The 26,634-nt window shown below is 38.9% G+C and overlaps 1 protein-coding gene across 9 annotated transcripts in view; it reads left to right on the forward strand.

Moving 5' to 3' along the window:
• Positions 288 to 26,634, forward strand: part of CRY1 (cryptochrome circadian clock 1) — a 154,302-nt gene continuing 127,955 nt past the window's right edge. For 6 of the 9 annotated variants that reach the window (XM_021091562.1, XM_021091559.1, XM_021091560.1 and 3 more), the window contains exon 1: positions 572 to 1,357. In XM_021091562.1, the coding sequence (XP_020947221.1) occupies positions 1,200 to 1,357 (158 nt within the window). In that variant the 5' untranslated portion in view covers positions 572 to 1,199. Of the gene's footprint in view, positions 1,358 to 26,634 lie in introns of all 9 variants that reach the window. The other 3 variants (XM_003126079.5, XM_013988220.2, XM_021091557.1) reach the window with 3 other exon arrangements.

Below are 26,634 nucleotides of genomic sequence, written 5' to 3' on the forward strand. Positions count from 1 at the left end.
TCTTTTCACCGCATACCGCCCGCACTCCCCACCTGGCGCCCCCACCGCCTCCTGTTAAGACACCAGGAAGCTTCCTGGCCTTCCCCCGAAACCCCCCGGGAAAAAGCCCCAAGCGCGCTCCAGCAGCCCGGCCCCGCCTTCCTCGCCTCCCTCCGTAAGGCAGCGAGTGCGCACGCGCGCCTACCGGAACTGAGCGCGCGCTCGCGAACTCCCCGCATACCCGTGCTCATCCGGGTCTCGGAGAGCCTCGGCCAATGGTGGCCGCTCACGGCCCCCGAGGGCGGGGCTAAATCTTGCCTCACACGGGGCCTCTGGTCACCGTGGGCGCTTTCAGGCAACGGCGACTCGTCCGCGGAGGAAAGGACAGAGGCAGAGAGTCTAGCGTCTGGGCGAGGGTCGACGGTTTTGAGATGGAGCGGCTGCCGTCTAAAAATTAGAGACTGAATAGCGAGCAGAGTCCCCAGTCAGAGCCGCTGTAGTAAACACACTTCAGAAACGTGAGGTGCCGGGGGTCACGTGGGGAGCGCTCTGTCCAATGAGGAGCCGAGGGCGGGGCCAAGGCCGCTGACGCGGCGGTGGCGGAGGAGTCACCCGGGCAGCCTCGGGACCGGTCTCGGGCCGGCAACCGTCCAGCGGCTTTGACCACCGCCTCAGCGTTCCGTCCTCACGCCTCTTTCCTGGGCCGAGAGGTAGCGTGGCCGACAGTCGCTGAATTCTCTCTCCTCCCTGTCGGTGGTTTGCCTCAGGCGGGCCGTTTGCGCTTCAGGGGCCGCCTCCGTGGGGCGAGGTTTCCGTGACGAATCTCCTGGGGCTGCCCGCGCCGGCTCGGGCCGTCGTGGCGGCTCGGGCTCGTGGAACTTGCTCATCCTCCGGGGGTCCGGAGCCCTCGAAGTTAGGCGTCTCATCCAGGCGGTCGTGGCGGGTGCCGGCTCTTAAAGGGCGTCACGGCAGGACTCCGCTGACTGGGCAATCTCCATTCATCTTCCAGCCGCACGGGCAGCGCCCTCTCCCTCGCGGGTCCCCTACTCGGACTCATTTTTTCCTTTCCCCGCTCTGCTGCCCTTTCCTCACTCCTTGGGTGCGGCGATTCTCCTGGAAGCGGGGGTGTCGGTTATGAGCTGGACCCTCTTGCCCTGAATTTCTCGGGGCAGGAACTCGGCGGCGCCGCCGCGCCGCCTGCCGCCCACCGCGCCCCCGGGATGGGGGTGAACGCGGTGCACTGGTTCCGAAAGGGGCTCCGGCTTCACGACAACCCCGCCCTGAAGGAGTGCATTCAGGGCGCCGACACCATCCGCTGCGTCTACATCCTCGACCCCTGGTTCGCCGGCTCTTCCAATGTGGGCATCAACAGGTGGAGGTGAGTCAAAATCCTGTGAGAAATTGATTTCGTTGTTTCATGAATTGGGACTTTACGTGCGATCGACCACATCTAAGAATGTAGACCTGGGACCGCTGTGCTTATGCAGTTTTAATTATTGCAGGTGCTTTAAGCATTAAATAGAATGGGCTTAATGGTTCTCTGGCCGAAGAGTGCCGGCAGCCTGGAACACCTTGGCCTTCAGCTATGAGTTATGTATCTCTGTGCTGATGAGGACTCTTCTGCGTTTATGGAAAATTCTTAGTGGGGGAGTTAAAGAACCACCCCTTCCAATTAAGTGGCCATGGATTGATTTCCTTGGCCGCCGTGTGACACTGAAGGGATTGCGGTTTTTAATGTTTACGTTTGTGTGTGTCTAGGTAACTCATAGAATGGAGAAAATCATTCATTCAGTATTGTCGCCTCCAAACCCAGTTTTCTTCCACCTTGAGGTTGTTTTGGGAAAAGCAAGGAAGACTACATTTCCCTTTGCTCAACTCTTTCAACTCCTCCTTGTGGTTGACTAGACACAGCACAGTTTTTCTTTCTAAGCAAAGTATAATCCTAGGATTCAGAGCACTGGAAGAAATCTTAGAGAAGTTTTACCATCTTTTCTCGAAATGCCAGGCTAGATGATTGTTAGACCGCCTGGTGGAATGAGAATATTCATTCAGCTGACAGATTATTGATCACCTACTGTATACCAGGCACTGTTTAAAACACCAGGGATACAGTTATTGAATGAGACAGACAGAAATTCTTGTCCTTTTTGAAGACATGTCCCAGAAAGTATATAGTATTTAGTGGTGATAAATGATGTGCAGAAATACAGAGAAAGGGGATGAAAAATACGACGGGGTGGGATTGGAGTTGCAATTTAAAATATGGTGATAGGGAAAAACCCATATTGAGCAAGATGATGAAGCAAGTAATAGATTACAGATACCTAAGGAAAAGCATTCCAGGGAGAAGGAACAGTAAGATAAAAGGTCCTGAGATGGAGATATTCTTAACCTTTGGAAAGAATAGCAGAAGAAACCGATCTACTGGAGCAGAGTAAATGAGAGGAAAAGTAGTAAATGAGGTCAAAGATGTAATGGGCCAGATTGAGTAGAGCTTTATAGGCAGTTGTCAAGATTTGGGCTTTTACTCATAGCAAAGTGGGAATAACTGTAGGAGTATGAGCAGAGAAGTGATGTGATTTGAATCAAGCTTTTAAAAAAGTCTCTGGCTGTGGTTCTGAGAACAGACTGAATTGTAGAGTGGAGGTGGGCAAGAAGCAGGAAGACCAGTTAGCAGTTCATTGCTTTCATCCAGGTGAGATATGATAATGGCTTAGACTGTAGTGATCATGGTGGACATAGTGAGAAATAGTCAAATGTTGCGTGTATGTTGAAGGCAGAACACACAGTATTTGTCAACAGATTGTATGTGTGACATAAGAGAAAGAGAAGGAATTAGGAATGATGTAAATTTTTTTGACTTGAGAAACGAGAAGGATGGAGCTGCTTTTTGCTAAGTGATTAGTGGGAAAGGCCATTGAAAGGGTGATTTGAGTTCTCTTTTGAACTTGGTTAATTTTGAGGTGTTTATTGCACATCCAAGTGGAGACAGCGGATAGGCAGTTGGATATATCTGCAGCTAAGGACAGAGACCCAGGCAGGAGGTATAAATTAGAGAATTATCAGTTTATAGATAATATTTAAAGCCATTTATTAATCCATTCATTCATTGAACAAATTCAGGTCATTCATCTACATGCCAGATACTTTTAGGTGCAGGGCATTCAGTATAAATAAAATAGCTAAAAAATCTCTACCTTGTTGAAGCTACATTCTAGTAGAGCCATGAGACTATATCAGAACATTAAGAGAGTGAGTATAGGTAGAAAAGAGAGGAGGTCCAAGAACTGAGCCTTGGGGAGTTCCCGTTGTGGTTCAGTGGATTAAGGAACCAATGTTGTCTCTGTGACAATGCAGGTTCCATCCTTGGCCTTGTTCAGTGGGTTAAGGATGCAGTGTTTCCACAAGCTGCCATGTAGGTCTTAGATGCGGCTTGGATTCACTGTTGCTGTGACTGTGGCATAGGTCTAAGTTGCAGCTCTCATTTGACCCCTAGCACAAGAACTTCCAACTGCAGGTGAGGCCACAAAAATAAAAAGGAAAAGACCCAGAAGAAAAACAAACCCCCAAAACCCAAAATCAGGAAATGAGCCTTGGGCCTCTAATGTGTTGAAATTGTGGAGCTGTGGAAGAAACAGCATAGGAGATTGAGAAGCAACATCTAATAAGATGAGAAAGCCCAGAAGAATATGCTGTCTTAGAAGGCAAGTAGAGAAGGACAGAGAGTGTTTGAAAGAAACTGTTTTACCTTTGTCCGTCAAGTTGCTGGTCAAGTGAGATGAGGACTGAAAATTAAAAACTGTATTTAGCGTTTTGAGATCATTTATAATCTTGACTACTAATAATTCATAATCATTGATAATCTTGACACTACTGAGTGGTTTCAGTAGTGTCAGAGGAATGATTCAAGAGAGAGGCTGAGAGGAGAGACAACTTATATATACAGCTCTTTTAAGAAGTTAAGAAGTTTTGCTCTAGGGGATTCAGAGAAACAGTGTACTTCCTGGAGAAGAATGTGAAGTCAAGAGAGGATTTTTTTTTTTAAGATAGGAGATAATTATAGTACATTAGCAGAATTAGTGTCAGTGTTCATTCTGGAATAAGATGATAAATGTAACATTTTAATCTATTAATATCTTAACAGTAGTATAGTAATAATTCCCTCTTCGTGAGATTGTTAGAATTAGTAACAAATGTAAAATGCTTAAAATGTGAGTGGTAGTACTAAGTGCTTACTTGCTATTTGCCCTTAAATTTGAAGCCCTAGGTAAATAATATCTAATTAAATGCTCAGTTCTTCCAGAGCAGTTTATAAATTTATAAAATCTAGACTATAAACTTCAGATTAGGGGTTTTATATTGCTTAATTTTGTATACCCAACAACTCATTATTTTAATAATGAGTAACTAAAACTGGAAAGCACAATAGAAATAGTCCCATATTTCTTTAAAATTAAAGTCTAGTTGGTTTACAGTGTGCCAGTTTCTGCTGTATAGCAAAGTGACTCAGTTATACCATATTTTCTTCTAAAAAAGAATTTTTTTTGCTACTAAATATTGCCCTTGGTGAGTAATAGATAGGTATGATGTAAATAATGAGAGATTAAGACAGATTTTCTTCCACTGAAGACTATTATAAAAAGGCAGGGAGGAGTTCCCATCGTGGCGCAGTGGTTAACGAATCCGACTAGGAACCATGAGGTTGCGGGTTCGGTCCCTGCCCTTGCTCAGTGGGTTAACGATCCGGCATTGCCGTGAGCTGTCGTGTAGGTTGCAGACTTGGCTCAGATCCCGAGTTGCTGTGGCTCTGGCGTAGGCTGGTGGCTACAGCTCCGATTCGACCCCTAGCCTGGGAACCTCCATATGCCGCGGGAGCGGCCCAAGAAATAGCAACAACAACAACAACAACAACAAAAGACAAAAAAAAAAAAAAAAAAAAAAAAAAAAGGCAGGGACAGAGTTTTATGTACTCTGTTCTTATAGCACCAAACTTGCTGCTTTTCATATAGTAACAAATCACTGTTTGTTGAATGAAATGACATCAAGGAGTCAATTTTATGTTTAAACAAATTTATTAATTTCCCTATTGACCATAGAATAATGTATAAACACCTTAGCTTGATGTTCAGGCTATCTAGTGGCTTTCTGTCTTCTTTCCTTTGTGCCATTTCCTTCAATAAACAATATTTCTTAGATTTTGGGGGTTTTTTTGTTGTTGTTTTTGGGTTTTTTTTTTAACTGTGCCCAAGGCATAACAGAAGTTTCCAGACCAGGGAATGAACCTGAGCCACAGCAGTGGCAATGCCAAGTCTTTAACTGCTAGGCCACCAGGGAGCTCAGCAATATTCCTTAGATTTTTGGATTTAACAGAAAAGCAAATTTTTAAAAATCTATTTTTCCTAGGTAAATTAACAAAACTACCTTTTTGTGTTGCCATCATTTCATTTAAAAAGGGTGCTTTAACATTAGAAAAAGTTTGAAGGATATTGTAACAAAATAAAGAATAGTCCTTTGACTTGAATAAATTAAGCTTTATGAAAATTTATTTTGCCTCATTTGATCTAATACCAGTGAAAACTTTATCTTGAATTTGTCATCTTTGGGTTTAAATGATTTAAAATATTACAATTCCTTCTTTCATTCAATTCCTAGTAAAGTCATACCCCACAAAAATTTATACATGGGGAGTTACCATCATGGCACAGTGAAAATGAATCCAATTAGTATCCATGAGGATGTGGGTTCCATCTCTGACCTCGCTTAGTGGGTCAGGGATCCTGTGTTGCCATGAGCCGTGGTGTAGGTTGAAGATGTGGCTCGGTCCTAGCCTTGATGTGGCTGTGGCATAGACTGGAAGCTGTAGCTCCAATTTGACCCCTAGCTTGGGATGTTCCATATGCCACACGTGTGGCCCTAAAAAGCAAAAGAAAAATTTATACATGAATGTCTGTAGAATTATTGTTCTTCATGATAACCAAGAGGTGGGAGCAACCCAAATGTCCATTTATTGATGAATAGCTAAACAAATATGGTATATCCATGCAATGGAATATTATTCAGCCACAAAAAAGGATGGAGTACTAATACATGCTATAACATGGATGAACCTTAAAAACATTGTGCTGAGAAGCATGTCACAAAATCCCATGTATTATTATTATTTGTCTTTTTAGGACTGCACCCATGGCATGTGGAAGTTCCAAGGCTAGGGGTCGAATTGCAGTACCATAGGCACTGCAGCACCAAATCTGAGCTGTCTCTGGGCCCTACACCGCAGCTCACGGCAATGCTGGATCCTTTAACCCACTGAACAAGGCCAGGGATCAAATTGCATACTCACGGGTACTAGTCATGTACCTGAGCCTCAACTGGAACTCCTATTTGATTCTGTTTATATGAAATGAGTAAAAGTGGAGATGGAAAGTAGATTAGTGGCTTCTTAGGGATGGGTGAGTGGTTGTGTAAGTTGAGAGGTGGTGTTTTTGGCCACAACCACGACATGTGGAAGTTCTTGGGCCAGGGATCGAGTCTGAGCTGCAACTGTAATCTGTGCCACAAATGCAGCAACACTGGATCCTTAACCTACTGTGCCAGCCCAGGGATTGAACCTGGGCTGCCCCAGAGACAGCACTGGATCCTTAACTTGCTATGCTGCAGCAGAAACTCCCAAAATACCTTTCCTTATGACCTTGTCTGAATAATTAGCAGTATTGTGAACTCTTACACCATTTATTGATATTGTTTCTTTTGTCATCCTTAGTATTTACTTCTTTCATTTGTAAATGTTGACGTAGTCCTCATAGGTTCATTTCTCCCCCATTGAATGAATTGAACCTCTTCTTCCTAAAGAAATAATACCATTTCATTTCATCAGAATTTATTTTGCATTCATATTCATGGCAGGCACTATTCTTGATACTGGGGATGCAACAGTGAATAAATAGAAGAGGTCCCTGCCTTGAGGAGCTCCTAGCCTGGGAATAGAAACAGACAATATAACAAATATAATAGGAGGTGGCAAGTGTAATGCAGATAAATAAAGCAGAATGTGAGAACTGAGACCTAAATGAAGGAGAAACAAGCTATGCAGATATGTGGGGAAAGAGCCCTCTGTGTATTTGCCACAATGTCTAGCATTGTGTTTTGTACAAAGTAGATATTTGGTAATCTTCTTTTTAATTTTCTTAGTCTAGGATTGGGAGGGGGCAGTTACTTCCTCTAACTTAGATGCTAATACGTAATAGATTTGTTAATTCAGAAAAATAATTTTCAGTGAAAGATTTTTTTTTATGCTTTTTAGGGCTGTACTGGCAACATATGTAAATTCCCAGGCTAGGGATCAAATCAGAGATGCAGCTGCTGGCCTATACCACAGCCACAGCAACACCACTATCAGGATTATTTTAGCTATTTAGGTTTTTAAAAATTCACACAAATTTTAAGATTATTTGTTCTAATTCTTTGAAAAAATGTCATTGGTGTTTTGATAGAGATTGCCTTGAATCTATAGATTGCCTTGGGTAGTGTGGTCATTTTACCAATATTGACTCTGCCAGTCCAAAAACATGGTATATTGTATATCTTTACATTTATTTGTGTAGTCTGCAATTTCTTTCATCAGTCTCTTATAGTTTTTGGAGTACAGGTCTTTGGCCTCCTTAGGTAGGTTTATTCCTGCATATTTTATTCTTTTTGATGCAGTAGTAAATGGGATTGTTTCTCTCATTTCTTTTTCTGATAGTTCATTGTTAATGTATAGAAATCTAATAGATTTCTATATATTAATTATGTGTCCTGCAACTTTACCAAATTCACTGATTAACTCTACTAGTTTTCTGGTAGTGTCTTTAGGATTTTCTATATATGGTATCATGTCATCTGCAGACAGTGACAGTTTTACTTCCTCCTTTCCAATTTGGGTTCCTTTTCTTTTTCTTCTCTGATTGCCATGGCTAGGACTTCCAAAACTGTGTTGAATAAAAGTGGCGAGATTGGACATCCTTGTCTCATTCCTGATCTTAGAGGAAATGCTTTCAGCTTTTCACTGTTGAGAATGATGCTGGCTGTGATTTTTGAGGTGTGTCCCCTCTATGTGTGCTTTCTGATGAGCTTTTTATCATAAATGGTTGTTGGATTTTATCACAATCTTTTCCTACATTTATTGAGGTGATTATTTGGTTTTTATTCTTCAGTTTGTTAATATGGTGTAGCACATTGATTGATTTGCAGATATTGAAAAATCTTTGCATCTCCAGGATAAAGCCCACTTGATCATGATGTATGTATTTTTTTTTTTTTTTTTTTTTGTCTTTTTGCCATTTCTTGGGCTGCTCTCGCGGCCTATGGAGGTTCCCAGGCTAGGGGTCGAATCCGAGCTGTAGCCGCCGGCCTACGCCAGAGCCACAGCAATGTGGGATCCAAGCTGCGTCTGCAACCTACACCACAGCTCACGGCAATGCTGGATCCTTAACCCACTGAGCAAGGCCAAGGATCGTACCCGTACCCGCAACCTCATGGTTCTTAGTCGGATTCGTTAACCATTGAGCCATGACGGGTACTCCTGTATGATCCTTTTAATGTGTTGCTGAGTTGGTTTGCTCAGTATTTTGCTGAAGATTTTTACATCTATGTTCTTCAGTGATATTGGCCTGTAATTTTCTTTTCTGTGGTGTCTAGTCTGGTTTTGGCTCATAGGGTGATGTTGGCCTCATAGGATGAGTTTGGAAGTGATCCTTCCTGTGCAGTTTTTTTGGGATATTTTCTGAAGGATAGGTGTTAACTCTTCTCTAAATGTTCGATAGAATTCACCAGTAAAGGCATTTGGTCTTGGACTTTTGTTTTTTAGGAATTTAGAAGTACTGATTCAGTTTCATTACTGGCAATTGGTCTGTTCATATTTTCTATGTCTTCATGGTCCAGTCTTTGGAGATTGTACATTTATAAGAATTTATCCATCACTTCTGTAGTGTCTATTTTATTTGCATATAGTTGTTTGTATGTGTGTAGTCTCTTATGATCCTTTGCATATCTGTAGTGTTGGTTGTAACTTCACCGTTTTCGTTTCCAATTTTCTTGATGAATCTGGCAAAAGGTTTATCAATTTTGTTTACCTTTTTAAAGAACCAGTTCTGAGTTTCTTAATCTTTTTTATTTTTTAAAGTCTCTTTCATTTATCTCTAATCTTGTCTTTATGACTTCTTTTCTTCTACTAGCTGAGTTTTGTTTGTTCTTTTTCTAGTTCCTTTAGGTATATGGCTTGGTTGTTTGAGATTTTTTTCTTGTTTCCTGAGGTAAGCTTGTATCACTATAAGTTTCCTTCTTAGAACTACTTTTGCTGCATCCCAAAGGTTTTGGATCATCATGTTTTCATAATTTAGTTGTCTTTAGGTATTTTTTATTTACTCAGTGATCCATTGATTATTTAGTAACACATTGTTAAGCCTCCATGTGTTTTGTGTTTTTTGAATTTTTTTTGTTATGGTTGATTTCTAGTCTCGTGGTGTTGTCTTTGGAAAAGACACTCGATATGATTTCATTTTTCTTTTTTTTTCAACATCTTGTCTTTTATTTTGAAGTTTGTGTATTATTGGCATAAATATGAGTTCTCTTATCTTTCATAAACTTATAGAGATAATGAGTTCCCAATGACATGAAGTAAGTATAGTTGATGAATTGACTTTAGAAGTAATTGAATATATTTTTCTCATTTGAAGCCAGAAAGCTGAAGTAGTCAGTGTAGACAAAAGAATCTTGATAGCAAATCTATTTTTTTCTTATATATTGCCCATAACATTTTATTATTTTTTTCTTTTTCCCATTTTATTATATTTTTAAATTTTTTTATTCTTTTTTTTTTTTTTTAAGGGCTGCACCTGCACAAATGGAAGTTCCCAGGCTAGGGGATGAATCTGAGCTGCCAAACTACACCACAGCCACAGCAACATGGGATCCAAGCTGTTTCTGCGACCTATACCACAGCTCACGGCAGTGCTGATCCTTAAGCCACTGAGCAAGGCCAGGCATCAAACTGCATACTCATGGATACTAGTTGGATTTGTTTTTGCTGTGCCACAACAGGAATTCCTCATTTTTCTTTTTTTTTTTTTCTTCATAGAGAAAGTAATTTTAATTGAGTTCTGCATTTCCCAAGTTGTGTTTTTATAACATTAGAACCATAGCAAGTCAGTGGGTTTTTTTTTTTTTTTACATGACAAAAAGTGAAACGAAAGTTTACTGTAAAATAGCCCAGCATTTTAAACCTTCTCTAAAACTTAAAAATATTAATAAAGAAAGTAAAACTCTAAGAGAGGCATTTTCCAGACTTAAGTGACAGAACAATATCCCCTCCCACACAGGGAAGTAATTTAAACACATTGTTTTCCGTGATAAACCAGTTTAGGAAATGCAGTTTCAGGTTTCTTGAATTTAAATTTTTTGGCATATAATGTGTGCTATCCTGAAGAATGTTGCATGTGCACTTGAAAAGAATATGCATTATGCTACTTTTGGATGGAATGCTCTATATCAGTTATGTCCATCTGGTCTAATGTGTCACTGTTTAAGGCCAGTGTTTCCTTACTTATTTTCTCTCTGGGTGAATTGTCCATTGATATAAGTGGGGTGTTAAAGTCTCCCAGTATTGTTTGTATCTATCAGTTTCTCTCTTTATGTCCTTTACTATTTGCCTTATGTATTTATTCCTCCTATGTTGGATGCATATGTATTTTAATTGTTATATCTTCTTAGGTTGACCCCTTGATCATTATATAGTGTCCTTCTTTGTTTCTTATAAGAGTCTTTATTTTAAAGTCTTATTTTGTTCTGATATTGCTACTCTGCTTTCTTTTGATTTCTATTTGCATAGAATACTTTTTTCCTTCCCCTCACTTTAAGCCTGTGTGTGTCTTTAGATTTACAGTGAGTCTCTTGTAGGCAGCATATATATGGATCTGATGAAAGAAATTGAAGATGATGAATATGTAGTGTGTTCTTGGTTTGGAAGAATTAATATTGATCTGCTCTAAATGTATTAAAGACCTAGAGGTAAGACCACAAACCATACAAGTCTTAGACAAAAACATAGTCCAAACACTCTTTGACATAAATTGTAACAGTATGTTTTGAATTGGTCTCCTAAAGCAAAGGAAATAAAAGCAAAAATAAACAAATGGGACCTAATTAACCACAAAAGTTTTTGCATAGTAGAGGAAACCATCAACAAAACAAAAAGACAACCTGCAGAATAGGAGAAAATATTTGCAAATTATATGACAAATAAGAGATTAATATCCAACATATACAGCTGGTTCATGCAACTCAACATTGAAAAACCAAACAACCTGTTGAAAAAATGGTGATGAGGAGTTCCTGTTGTGGTGCAGCAGGTTAAGAACCCAACTAGTATCCATGAGGATGCAGGTTCGATCCCTGGCCTCATTCAGCGGGTTAAGGATCCACAAGCTGTGGTGTAGGTTGCAGATGCAGCTCAGATGCAGCATTGCTGTGGCTGTGGTGTAGGCCTGCAACAGAAGCTCTGATTTGACCACTGGCCTGGGAACTTCCATATGCTGCAGGTGTGGCACTAAAAAGAAAAAAAAAATGGTGAGAAGACCTGAATAGACCTTTTTCCAGAGAGGAACTGCAGATAGCCAATAGGCAAATGAAAAGATGCTCAATCAAAAGATTGATAGACATCAGAGAAATGAACCTCAAAACTGCAATGAGACATCAACTCACACCTGTCAGAATAGCTATAAACAAAAAGAACACAAATAACAAATGTTGACAAAGATATGGAGAAAAAAGAACCCTCATACTATTGGTGGGTATATGAATTGGTGTTCCTACTGTGGAATACAATTTAAAGGAGTCTCAGAAAACTAAAAGTAGAACTACCATGTGACCCAGCAACTCCACTCCTGAGTGTATATCTGAAAAAAACAAAAATGCTAATTGGAAAAGATACATGCACCCCAGTATTCATAGCTGCATTATTTACAATTGCCAAAATATGGAAAAAACCTAAGTCCATCACCAGATGAATGGGTAAAGAAGATATGTATATATACACACAAGTACATACATACAGTGAAATACTACTCAGTCATAAAAGAAAGAAAAATGCCATATACAGCAACATGGATGGACTTGGAAGGTATTATGTTAAATGAAGTAAGTCAGACAGAAAAAGACAAATACTGTATGATATCACTTATCTATCTAATGTAAAAAAGACAACAAACTAGTTAATATAACAAAAAGAAACAGACTCACAGATAGAACAGATTAGTGGTTACCAGTGGAGGGAGGAGGGCTAGGGGGTAGGGGAGTGGGAGATTCCAAACTTTCTAGACTAAGATAGGCTATAAGGTACAATATGGAGAATATAGCCAATATTTTTTAGTAATTGTAAATGAAGTATAATCTTTAAAAATTGTATAAAATAAATGTCTTTAAAAACCAGTATATTCATCTGTACTCTGTTTTATAAACTTTTGCTCATATTTTTTAGCTTTATTGAGGTATAATTGACAAAAAGTATATATATTTTAGATATAAAACATGTTTTGATATATATGTACATCAGGAACCTCATTTTTTATTATTCTCTTGCTTTTTCTTTAACCCCGTACTCTTTTTAAGTTGCTTCTAATCATTATTTAAACATGCTTAAGGAGTTCTTATTGTGGTGCAGTGGGATCAGTGGTGTCTTTGCAGTGCCAGAAAGCAGGTTCAATCCCTGGCCTAGCACAGTGGGTTAAAGAATCCAGCATTGCCACAGCTGTAGCATGGGTTGCAATTGTGGCTCCAATCTGATCCCTGGCCTGGGAACTCCATATGCCACAGGGCAACCAAAAAAGAAAAAAGGAAAAAAGAATGCTTAAAGCCAAGTTCTCCAAACAAACAAACAACAACAAAAAGCCGAACAGGAATAAAAGCTTCCCTTGACATTCCTCTACTGAAACTATGTTTTTCAATTCCTTCAAAGCCACCCTTTCTGAATATGATGTCTAATACTGAATGACTTCTTTATCTTCTGTTTACCCATGAACCCATTCCAAACTTGGTTCCACCCCCACCTTCTCTAGGAAAACTGTTTTCATCCAAATGATACTTTAAAACTTCATTCTTAGACTTTATACCCTTTGACACCTTTGACCACACCTTCTTTTTCCCTCTGCTTTGGTTAGAGAACCTTCCTATGTTTGTTTTTATGTCAGAGCTCCTAGAGGTCTTCTTCCTTGACCTCTCTTTTTCTGTTCAGCCTTTACATGTGCCTTAGGTCTGTGATCTCTACTCTCTGTTCATTTTACATCATTACTAGGTAATCTCCCTTCATAAAGCCAGTTACAATCTATATGCCCAAAATTCACAAATCAGTATTTTCAGCTCAAATCTCTCACCTCATCCCCAGATAAGTGTCCACTATATGTAGAGTCCCTCCATAATTGAATGTATTATATAGCCTTAAACTCAGCTGGTTTGAAACAGAATTCTTTTCCCTTACTTCTCTCTCAGAAGCGAAACAAACAAACAAAACCCAGACTGACTTTTCCTGTGTTTTCTATCTACATAAATAATACTCTCATTTGTTAATTATATATTCAGCTATTCAGCAAATATTTGTGTCCCTGTTGTGCACCTATCACCTTGCTAATTTCTGTGGGTAAAATGGTAGTCAGCAGATAAGTTCTCTGTCTTCAGGAAGTTTACAGCGTAGAGAGGGATTTGTTCAGAGATAAAATAATCACAGATGTACATTCTTTTGTCTCCATTGCCACGTTAGCTAATACCACTGTCCTTTTTGTGTAGATTTCTTGAGTAGTTTACAAATCATTGTCCCCCTTGCCTTTCTCTAATTCATCCTTCATGCAACAACCAGAGTAATCTTTTGAAATTGTTAATCTGATCATGTCCTTTACTATTTTAAAATGCTTTTATGACATTTATTTACTTTTATGTTAAGATTCAAAAAGCCATAGCATATTTTAAAACCTCTGTGTAGTCTGGTTCTTTACTTCTCTACTCAGCCTCCAAGAATTGCTACACTGAGGCATTTTAACTAAGCCTTGAAGTATGAGATGGATCTTAATACAGAAGGGAAGGTGGGAAGGGAAGTCCAGGCAGAGGGAAGAAAATTCCAAACTTAGGAAAAAACATGAGGGAAGGCACTGTGTTCTGATACTGGGGAGGAGGTTGATATAACTGAATCTTATGGTGCATAGAAAGATAGGAGGTGTTCTTTAGTACTCTTTTGATTCAGTGATTTAGATGGTTGCCTGACTCAGATGGGTTTAAGCAGAAAGTTTATTGGCAAATTAACTGAACAATCCAAGGGAAACTGGCTTTAGGCATTGGGTTGATGCTACGGCTCAGAAGGATCAACATTCTCTCTTTGTGTATTCCAACTTCACTTATTCTGAATTGGCTTTTAAGACAGGCTGTCCTCTGGTGGTAAAGTATAGCAATAGCAATAAGAGTGAAAACCATTTGCTTCTGCCCCAGAAGCATCAGCAAACATCTGTGGCACTTCAGTGGCTCTGTTTGGGCCAATTCCGTACCAATCATTGTGAGCCTGTTTGAGCTGAAGTTGTGTACCTCATGGGTGGGATCAGCTTGACTGTACTGAAGTAACTGAAGTAGAATAAGTAGGAAGTAGGTAGATGCTCTAGAATAACAGGTGCGTATTATATTGGAACTCAGATCAGAAAGTGGGACTAAGTCGGAAAAACTGTGACCCCTGTTTGGGGAAAGAAAACTTTCACATCTGAGTGAATGATAAGAGGAAAGAGACAGTATAACAGTGGGAAAGCTGTATCAACAGTTCAGGTGAAAGACAGTGTAGACTTGAATTAGGGAAAAGGCTGTGAGGAAGCAGAAGATGGACGAGAGTAATTGTAGAGATACAGTGGATAGTTTAGGTGACTGGAAAAGGCAGGAGGAGGGTGAGGGAAAGAGAAGAATGTAAGATTCTCATGCTTTAATGCCTCTTTTTTTTTTTTTTTTTCCCCAGCGGCACTCACGGCATATGGAGGTTCCCAGGCTAGAGGTCAAATTGGAGCTGTAGCTGCTGACCTCTGCCACAGCCACAGCAATGTAGGATCTGAGCCTCATCTTCGACCTGCACCACAGCTCACAGCAATGCCTGATCCCTAACCCAATGAACAAGGCCAGGGATCAAACATGTGATGCTAGTCAGATTTCTTAACCACTGAGCCACAACGGGAACTCCCCTTTCTGCTTCTTTGACAATTAGACATTAAGTTAGAAAACAGGGGCAGATCATACTTAGATGAGGAAAAGAGTGAGTTTAGTTTAGGTCATGATGAATTTGAGGTGCTGCTAAGATATCAGCATGGGGGAGTTCCTGTTGTGGCGCAGCAGAAATGAATCCGACTAGGAACCCTGAGGTTGTGGGTTTGATCTCTGGCCTTGCTCAGTGGGTTAAGGATCTGGCATTGCCATGAGCTGTGATGTAGGTTGCAGATGTGGCTGGGATCCTGTGTTGCTGTGGTGTAGGCTGGGAGCTGTAGCTCCTATTCAACCCCTAGCCTGGGAACCTCCATATTCAGCAGGTATAGCCCTAAAAAGCAAAAAAAAAAAAAAAGATGACAGCATAGGGAATGGAGAAAAATAGAAGTTCAAGTTTGGGAATTACAGCAATTAGAGCTGTGGATGTGGGCGTAATTCCTGTATTAATAGGTGAAGCGTGACTGTTGCTATTGGATAGAATAAGACCCATCAATACCTGGGTGAATACTGTGCTTAAGGTGAATGGAACTGGTGAAGGAGACTGAGGAGAATCAATCAGAGAGAAAAGTAGTCAGGAGAATGCTGTATCATGAAAAGCAAGGGTGGCAAGAATTTTCCTTCACTGTGCTAAAGAAGGCAAGTTGGGATGAATTTTGTCATTTATGCAGAAAAAATTGTCAAAGACATGGAAACAGGCAGAAGAAATTACTGTGTATTTTGAATGCTGGGCCTTGATCCTCCAGGAGCTAGAGGACCCTCCAGAAACTGTATTATTTTGATTGATATAGTCATTTTTTGTCCTCAATTGACTAAATAGTTTCATAGTTCTTCAAAAAGGGGCAACAATTAAGTTCTAGAAAACTGATAACAGATGTTTCCTGTCCATACCAATGCAGTTATTGCTGTTCATGCCATGCAAATGAATTTTATAGACTGGGTAGTATAAATCTCTGAAAGATTCTCATTTAAACCAGTTTTAACGTCTTACTGGTTCCATCATTCATTAATGAGTTAAATAAAATCTTTCCCATATATTCATTTCATATTTGTATAAGAATCATGATTTTACCATTTTGAAAATTTTACTTTAGTTAACAAAGGTCTTTGATAAACTTTGAAAAAGTAGCTTCAATGTGGTTATAAGGACAGAATTCAGATTGTATACAGTATTACAGAAAGTGTGTGTGTGGCTAGTGTAGGAGAGGAGGGTGATGATTGAGGGGTTGATGAAGAAGGTTTTTAAGGGAGAGGTGTCTTTAAGATATAAGCTGGTTGTACAGGTTCTGGACAGGCTGGGGAAAAGTGAATTTTGGGTAGATCACTAGACTTACAGTCAAGACAATGAAATCACCAGCCTTATAGTCAAGATAGGATGATAAATAGAAAAGAAAATATATAGATAAAGTGAGACCTGAATGTATAGTTCTTTGAATGACATTCTGAAGTAAGTTTGGAACATCTGGCTGTCCTCAAACCTAGATACTAATCCCTGCTTTCCTGCTAAGTAGTACTTGGACTGACTTTGGCTAAGTCACTCCCTCATTTTATTCATTCATTAAAAGTTCATTGAGAGTTTGTTATCTGCTAGGCACTTTGCATGGCCAAGGTAGTCATAGTTCTTGCCCATAAAGGAATACTCACCTTGCTCAAGGACAAATAATTAAAATATAGAGTGCTAAATAGGATTCCTGCAGAAGTATGCAAAGGTAATCTTAGGAGCACAGAAAAAGAGACAACTCCAGGAGAAGAAGGAGGGATTAGGAGTAGAGGTGGTGTGTGTGTGTTTCAGAATATATATGTGTGTGTATATGTGAGTGTGTGTATTTGGCTGCATCTGTGGCAAGCGTAAGTTCCCAGGCCCGGAATTGAACTCTGACCCACAAGCAGGGACAATGCCGAATCATTAACCACTAGGCCACCCAGAACTCCCAGAATATTTCTTGATGAGGGAAATTCTTGAGTCAGTGTCCTCTAATATGAGAAGGGAGTTACTTAAAAAAAAAAAAAAAAGCCTTCTTAACTGATATCATTGGGACTTAGCAGTTAGTTATTTGAAAAAGGAAGTATAAAAAATAATGTATAAATTATGTTAATGTAACAGCATTTGATGTAGGGTGAAATTCTAGGTCTCAATTCTTTCTTTTATCCTCATTTACGCTTAGGTGATCTGATCTAGTCACACACTTGAATACCTTGTGCATCTCCTGCCCTGACTTTTATATTGAGTTACAGACCTGCATATCGAGGATTTTTACTCAGATTCCACATAATGAGAATCTTCAACTTGATTTTGCCTTTGTTTCCCCACCACATACAGTTTCTCTATATCACATATGGCAACATTCACCTCATTGTTCTGTAAAAAAAAAACCTAGGAGCATCTTTCCTTCATTACTTTTTTTCCCCTCACAACACTGTCTCTAGTCCCTCAGCTTTTCCTTCAAAATAATTCCCATATTCATTCAAATCTCACATTCCACTTCTATTACATCACCAACATTTCTTGCAGGATTACTGCAGTAGCCTCCTAACTTCTCTACTTCCTTTTTTATACCTTTCTTCCCAGTCTGTACCATGTGGAAGCCAGAGTAGTATTTCAAAAACCTTAATCAGATCAGGTCACATCTATGCTCCAAGTCTTCTAAATGACTTCCATGGTGTTAGCATTTCTGCTTCTCTACCTGAATATTATTCTCATAGACTTTGGCAGGGCTCATTCTTTCAGTATCTCTCCTTAGGCCTTTTGTGACTATCCTATGTAAAGTAAATGCCCACTGTCACTTTTCACTTTCTATCTCCTTGCCCTGTTTTATTTTTCATGACATTTATTACCACCTGAAATCATGTATTTATTGATTTATTTCTTTATTGTCTTCATCAAATTTCATAAGAGAGGGATTGAGTCATTATTGGTCTTTAGCTCTGTAACAATAGTTCTCAATGGTCGGTCTAGGGATGTTATGGGTTCCCAAGACTCTTTCAGGGTATTTGTGAAGTCAGACTCTTTTTGTAATAATACTAAGACATCGTTTGACTTTATTACTGTCATTTTCTCATATCTGTGCAGTTGAGTTTTCCAGAAGCTACATGATAAGTAATGACATTATTGGCTATGGTGGCTGGTGTATTGTGTTTTAAAATTTTTTGCAACTTCGCACATAAATGTTGATAGATATTAACTCTAAGACAAAGCTCTTTGGGGTTACTCAGTAATTTTTAAGGGTACGAAGGGTCCTAAGGCCCAAAAGTTTGAAAACTGTTACCTTAGAACAACACCTGGCATAGGATAGGTGATCATTATACACTTGTCGATTGATTGTCTAATGAATATCGTTCTGCTGAGTTTGTCAATGGAGTTCGTGTTGGCTTTTTTTTTCTGATTCCTTTCATTAAACATAGTTTTGGATTTTATCCATGTCACTGCTGTAGTTCCTTTTATATGGTATTCCAGTATATGAATATATGCCACAACTTATCCATTTTACTGTTAATGAACATTGGGTTATTTCTAGTTTGGGAACATTTGGGATCCCAAATGTTGGGACTATTTCTACAAATAATGCTGCTATGAATATAACATACACACATCTACATATGTTCATTATTTCTATTAAGTGTACACTTGAGAGTGAAAGGGCTGGGTAATGCAAATGTAAATGTAGTGTAAAGTAATATCAATATTCAATGTGGAGCCCTAAAGTTTCCCAAAGTTTTCACTGTTCATACTCCTGGTAGTAACATATGAAAGTTCCAGCTGTTCTATATCTTCATCAGTGCTTTGTACTGACAGGTCTTTTAATTTTAATTTTAGCCAGTCAATCCAAGAAAGTATGTAGTAGTGTTTCACTGTTATTTTAACTTACATTTTCCAAATATTTAATGTGACTGGGCAACTTTTACCATGTCTGTAGGCCATTTGGATAGCTTCTTTTGTGACATGCCTCTTCAAATTCTTGCCCTATTTGAGTTGTCTATATTTTTCTCACTGACTTTTAGTTCTTTAAACATTCCTGATAGAACTCCCTTGTCAGTTATATGTGCTTCAAATGTCTCTGCCCACTGGCCACTCAGTAGCTTGCCTTTTTATGATCTTATTGCTATTTTTGAGAATTATAAGTTCTTAATTTTAAAGAATTCTAATTTAAAAAATTTTCCCTTTTGGAGTTCCCATCGTGACTCAGCAGAAACAAATCTGACTAGTATCCAGGAGGACTCAGGTTCCATCCCTGGCCTCGATTGGGTTAAGGATCCAGCGTTACCATAAGCTGTGGTGTAGGTTGCAGATGCAACTCTGATCTGATGTTGCTATGGCTGTGGTATAGGCCAGAGGTTACAGCTCTGATTTGACCCCTAGCCTGGGAACCTCCATATGCCATGGGTGCAGCCCTAAAAAGACAAAAACTAAATAAATGAATAAAATGAAATAAAATTTTCCCTTTTAATTAATGCCCCTGTGTGCATATGTGTGCACACAGGCGCATATGCACAAGAGCATGCACCCTGGTTAAGAAATCTTTGCTTCCTATAAGCTCATGAAATTCCTTTCCATAAAAAACATTACTAATTCACATTCCACATTTAGATCTACAATTGCTTTTTGTGTTATAGCACAAGGTAGGGATTCAGTTTTTATTTTTATTTTTTCCACATGGATACCAAGTTACTCCTATTTTAGGGAGAAGAATATTTAATAATCAGAAGATCTGGGTTCACTTCCAATTCTAAAATAATACACAAACTATTGATCTATCCCAGTATGAGTTTCTTGATCCAGCTCATGTACATATGTAGAATCACTGGATTAGGGGCTCTCCAAGTGTTGACAACATAGCAGCTGAAGAGTTCCCACTGTGATACAATGTGATTAGTGGCATCTCTTCAGCGCCAGGGTGCAGGTTCCATTCCAGGCTGGCACAGTGGTTTAAAGGGTCTGGTGTTGCCATGTCTGTGGCATAGGTTGCAACCGTGGCTCATACCTGACCCCTGCCTGGGAACTCCATGAGCCGCAGGCAGGGAAAAAAAAGCACACACACAGTGTAGCAAGAAAAATAGTTATACAACAACTATAATATAAAAAGTATTGTATAGTACTTACTGATACTTCTGTAGACAAGACCATAAAACCTGAACTAACTGGACAAGATTGAAAATGGTATATTAAAAAAATGCCAAGTAGAAAGAATTACAAAGTACCTGTCTCATAGTGTAAATGATATTTGGTAAATGGTCAAGTAGAAAGATTTACAAATTATCTGTTACATAACAGGCATATATGATAATTGGTACACACTGTGTTAAACTTTACTTCATGGGACAACATTAAATATACCAACATTTGCATCATAGGGGTTCCAGAAGGAGAAGAGAGAGAAAAAGGGCCAGAGAAAATATTTGAAGAGATTATAACTGAAAATTTCCCAAATATGGGAAAGGAAACACTCACTCAAGTGGAAGAAGCACAGAGACGTCCATACAAAATAAACCCCAGAAAAAATATAGCAAGACACACACTAATCAACCTGACAGAAATTAAGTTCAAAGAAAAAATATTAATAGCCACAGGGAGAAGCAACAAATCACATATAAGGGAATTCCCATATGAATAACAGCTGATCTTTCAGCAGAAACTCTACAGGCCAGAAGGGAGTGACAGAATATATTTGAGATGATGAAGAGGAGGAACCTAGAACCAAGAATACTCTGTCCATCAAAGCTCTCATTCAGATTTGATGGAGAGATTGAAAGCTTCACAGACAAGCAAATGCTAAGAGAATTTAGCACCTCCAAACCAGCTCTACCTCAACTATTGAAGGAACTTCTCTAAGCAGAAAAGGAAAAGCCACAATTAGAAACAATAATATTAAAAATGAAGAAGCTCACTGGTAAAGGCAAAGATAATTTAAAAGTAGTAAATCACCCATTGACAAATATGATATCTAAACTAGCAAGCATGAGAAGAGGAGAGGACAAATGCAGAACATTGAAAATGCATTTGAAATTAAGGAAACCAGCCTGCATACATATAGATGGATATATTAAAATATAAGGGGAACCACTAATCAGATAACTATAATGGTCACACACATAAAAAGGAAAAACTGGAGTTCCTGTCGTGGCTCAGTGGTTAACGAATCCGACTAGGAACCATGAGGTTGCAGGTTCGATCCCTGACCTTGCTCAGTGGGTTAAGGATCCGGCATTGCTGTGAGCTGTGGTGTAGGTTGCAGACGCAGCTTGGATCCTGCGTTGCTGTGGCTCTGGCGTAGGCTGGCGGCTATAGCTCCAGTTCAACCCCTAGCCTGGGAACCTCCATATGCCGCGGGAGCAGCCCAAGAAAATGGCAAAAAGACAAAAAAAAAAAAAAGGAAAAACGAAGCAAAACATAACACTAAACATTGTCAGCAAATCACAAGAAAAGACAACAGAAAGAGGAAGGGAAGAAAAAAGACCCAAAATGTCGATCCAAAAAAAATTTTTAAGTAAATGACAATAAATACATACCTATCCATAATTACAGTGAATGTAAACAGATTAAATGTTCCAACTAAAAGAAAAAGACTATGGATGGATAGTCTGATTCAAAAGCAAGACCCATATATATGCTGTCTACAGGAGACCCACTTCCGGTCTAAGGACATATCTAAACTTAAAGTGAGGGGGTGGAAGAGAATATTACATGCAAATGGTAATTATAGAAAAGCAGGAGTAGCAATGTTTATATCAGACAAAATAGATTTTAAAATAAAAAATGTCACAAGAGACAAAGAAGGACATTGTATAATCAAAGGATCAATACAGGAAGAAGAAATAAGAATTTTTAATATATGTGCACCCAACATAGGAGCAGCACAATATATAAGGCAACTTCTGACAGCCATAGAAGGGGAAATTGACAGTACACAATAATAGTGGGGGACTTTAACATCCCATTTAGAGCAATGGACAGATTATCCAGACAGAAAAACAGCAAGAAAACACAGGCCTTAAATGATACACTCACTAGGCCAAATAAAGTTAACTGATACCTGTAGAACTTTTCACCCCAAAGCAGCAGAATATACTTTCTCTTCAAGTGCACATGGAACATTCTCCAGGATAGATCACATCTTAGGTCACAGATCAAGCCTTGATAAAGTTTTAAAAAACTGAAATTATTTCAGGCATTTTCTCCATCACAATGCTGTGGGACTAGAAATAAACTACAAGAAAAAAAATAGCAAAAAACACAAACTCTTGGAGGCTAAACAATATGCTACTAAACAGTCAATGGATCATTGAAGAAATCAAACAGAAAATTAAAAGACACGTAGAGACAAATGACAATGAAGATACAACAATCTAAAACCTATGGGATACACTAAAAGCCGTTCTGGAAGAGAAGTTTATAACAATAAAATCTTATCTCAGGAAAGAAGAAAAAATGCAAATAACCTAACCTTACACCTTAAACATCTATAGAAGAAAAAACAGGCAAAGCCCAAAATTAGTAGAAGGAAAGAAATCATACAGATTAGAGCAGAAGTTAATAACATATCATACAGATTAGAGCAGAAATTAATAACATACAGATTAGAGCAGAAGATCAATGAAACCAAAAGATGGTTCTTTGAAAAGATCAACAAAATTGATAAACCGTTAGCCAGACTCATCAAGAAAAAAAGGGAGAGGGTTCAAATCAATATAATTAGACATGGAAAAATGAGAAGTTACAACTGACACTGCAGAAATACAGTGGATCATGGGAGACCACTATGAGCAACTGTATGCTGATAAAGTGGACAACCTAGAAGAAATGGACAGATTCTTACAAAGGTACAACCTACCAAGACTGAACCAGGAAGAAATAGAAAAGTGACTAGACCAATCACAAGTACTGAAATTGAAAATGTGATTTAAAAAACTTCCAAAAACAAAAACTCCAGGATGTGATGAATTCTCCAAAATTTCAGAGAAGACTTAACACCTCTTCTGAAACTTTTCCAGAAAATGCAGAGGAAGGAACAATCTCAACCTCATTCTCTGAAGCCACCATTACCCTGATACCAAAACCAGACAAGGATACCACAAAAATGAAAATTATAGGCCAATATCACTGATGAACATAGATGTAAAAATCCTCAACAAAATATTGGCAGACTGCATACAAATATACATTAAAAAGATCATGGAGTTCCCATCGTGGCGCAGTGGTTAACGAATCCGACTAGGAACCATGAGGTTGCGGGTTCAGTCCCTGCCCTTGCTCAGTGGGTTAACGATCCAGTGTTGCCATGAGCTGTGGTGTAGGTTGCAGACGCAGCTCGGATCCTGCGTTGCTATGGCTGTGGTGTAGGCCAGCAGCTATAGCTCTGATTCGACCCCTAGCCTGGGAACCTCCATATGCCGCGGGAGCAGCCCAAAGAAATAGCAAAAAGACAAAAAAAAAAAAAAAAAATCATGTACCATGATCAAGTAGGAGTTATCCCATGGATGCAAGGATTCTTCTTCCATATCCTCAAATCTGTCAATGTGATACACCACATCAATGAACTGAAAAATAAAAACCATATGATCATCTCAATAGATGCAGAAAAAGCTTTTGACAAAATTCAACACCCATTCCTGATAAAAACTCTCCAGAGAGTGGGCATAGAGGGGAACTACCAATATAATAAAATCCATTTATGACAAACCCACAGCTAACATCATTCTCAGTGGTGAAAAACTGAAAGCATTTCCAGTAAGATCAGGAACAAGACAAGGATGTCCTCTTTCACCAGTGTTATTCAACATAGTCTTGGAAGTCCTAGCCATGGCAATCAGAGAAGAAAAAGAAATAAAAGGAGTCCAAATTGGAAAAGAAATAAAACTATCACTGTTTGCAGATGACATGATTCTATACCAGGAAAATCCTAAAGACACTACCAGGAAACTATTAGAGCTCATCAATGAATGTGGTAAAGTTGCAGGATACAAAATTAATACACAGAAATCAATTGCATTACTATATACTAACAATGAAAGGTCAGAAAGAGAAATTAGGGAAACAATCCTATTTACCATTGCATCAAAAAGAATAAAATATCTAGGAATAAACCTACCTAAAGAGACAAAAGACCGGTATTCTGAAAATTATAAGACACTGATGAAAGAAATCAAGGAAGACACAAATAGATGGAAAAATATACCATGCTCTTGGATTGGAAGAATCAATATAGTCAAAATGACAGTACTACCTAAGGCAATCTGTAGATTCAGTGCAATCCCTGTCAAGTTACCAATGACATTCTTCACAGAACTAGAACAAAATATTTTAAAATTTGTATGGAAACCCCAAAGACCTCGGATAGCCAAGGCAATATGGAAAAGAAAAAAAACAGAACTGGAGAAATCAGCCTCCCCTACTTCAGACTCTACTACAACGCTGTAGTCATCAAGACAGTATGGTACTGGCACAAAAACAAAATTTTTTTTTGCTTTTTAGGGTGCACCCGCGGTACATGGAGGGTCACAGGCTAGGGGTCGAATCAGAGCTACAGCTGCCTGCCTACACCACAGCCATAGCAACACCAGATCCCAGCTGCATCTGTGACCTATGCCACAGCTCACGGCAATGCTGCATTCTTAACCCACTGAGCAAGGCCAGGGATTGAACCCGCAACCTCGTGGTTTATAGTCATATCTATTTCTGCTGCGCCATGATGGGACTTCCAAAAACAGAAATATAGATCAGTGGAACAGGATAGAAAGCCAAGAAATGAACTCAAGCACCTATGGTCATTTAATCTATGAAAAAGGAGGCAAGAACATAAAGTGGAGGAAAGATAGTCTCTTCAGTAAAGAGTGCTGGGAAAACTGGACATCTGCATTTAAGAGAATGCAATTAGAACATTGTTTAACTCCATACACAAAAATAAACTCGAAATGGATTAAAGACCAAAATGTAAGGCCAGACACTATAAAACTGCTGGAAAAAAAACATAGGCAGAACACTCTTTGACATAAAGCACAGCAACATCTTGTTTGATCCACCTTCTAGAATAAAGACAGTAAAGACACAAGTAAACCAATGGGACCTAGTTAAAAGCTTCTGCACAGCAAAGGAAAGCATTAAAAAAACAAAAAGACAACCCATAGAATGGGAGAAAATTTTTTCAAATGACTCAACCAACAAAGGTTTAATCTCCAAAATATGCAAACAACTCATACAACTCAACAAAAACAAACAAACAAAAAAAAACAGTTGAAAAATGGGCAGAAGACCTAAATAGACATTTCACCAAAGAAGACATACAGATTGCAAACAGGCACATGATAAAATGTTCAGCGTCACTAATTATTAGAGAAATGCAGATTAAAACTACAGTGAGCTATAGCTCTACACCAGTTGGAGTGGCCATCATTAAGAAATCAACGAATAACAAATGCTGGAGAGGATGTGGAGAAAAGGGATCCTTCCTACCTGTTGATGGGAATGTAAATTGGTACAACCACTATGGAAAATAGTATGGAAATGTCTCAGAAAACTAAATATAGAACTACCATATGATCCAGCAATTCCATTCCTGGGCATATATCCAGACAAAAATTTCTTTGAAAGAGATAAATGCATTCCTATGCTCATCACAGCACTGTTCACAATAGCCAAGACATGGAAACAACCTAAATGCCCCTCGACCTATGAATGGATTAGGAAGATGTGGTACATATGTACGGTGTCTCTCACTCAGCCATAAAAGACAAAATAATGTCATTTGTAGCAACATGAATGGAAGTAGAGACTATCATACTGAGTAAGTCAGAAAGAGAAAGACAAATACTATATGATATCATTTATATGTGGAGTCTAAAATATGGCACAAATGATCTGTCTACAAAACAGAAAAGATCATGGACGTATAGGACAAACTCGTGTTTGTGGGGGGCGGGGAGGGAGTGGGCTGGATTGAGAATCTGGAGTTAGTAGATGAAAACTCTTGCATTTGGAGTGGATGGGCAATGAGATCCTATTATATGCACAGAGAACTATATATCTAAGCACTTGTGTTGAAACATGATGGGGAATAATGTGAGAAAAAGAATATATGTATATGTATGACTAGGTCACTTTGCTGTACAACAGAAATTGACAGAACATTGTAAATCAATCATAATAAAAAATTAAAATAAAAACAAATTGTAAAAATATGCTAAAGCTCTTTAGAAAAAGCAGAACATAGTCTTTGTCGTTTCCCTAACTCCCACAAACCACCTATTGGAATTTTTGTTGGAATTGCACTGTAAATCTACATAGAAATTAGGGGGAATTGACATCTTTACCCCATTGCATCTTCCAGTCTATTCTGTATTTCTTCATTTATTTTGGTTATAGCTAAAATTTTATTGAAAGACATTTGTTTCCATAAAAAGGTTTTGTACTTTCAT

Source organism: Sus scrofa, chromosome 5, assembly GCF_000003025.6.
Source record: "Sus scrofa isolate TJ Tabasco breed Duroc chromosome 5, Sscrofa11.1, whole genome shotgun sequence".
Lineage (NCBI taxonomy): Eukaryota > Metazoa > Chordata > Mammalia > Artiodactyla > Suidae > Sus > Sus scrofa.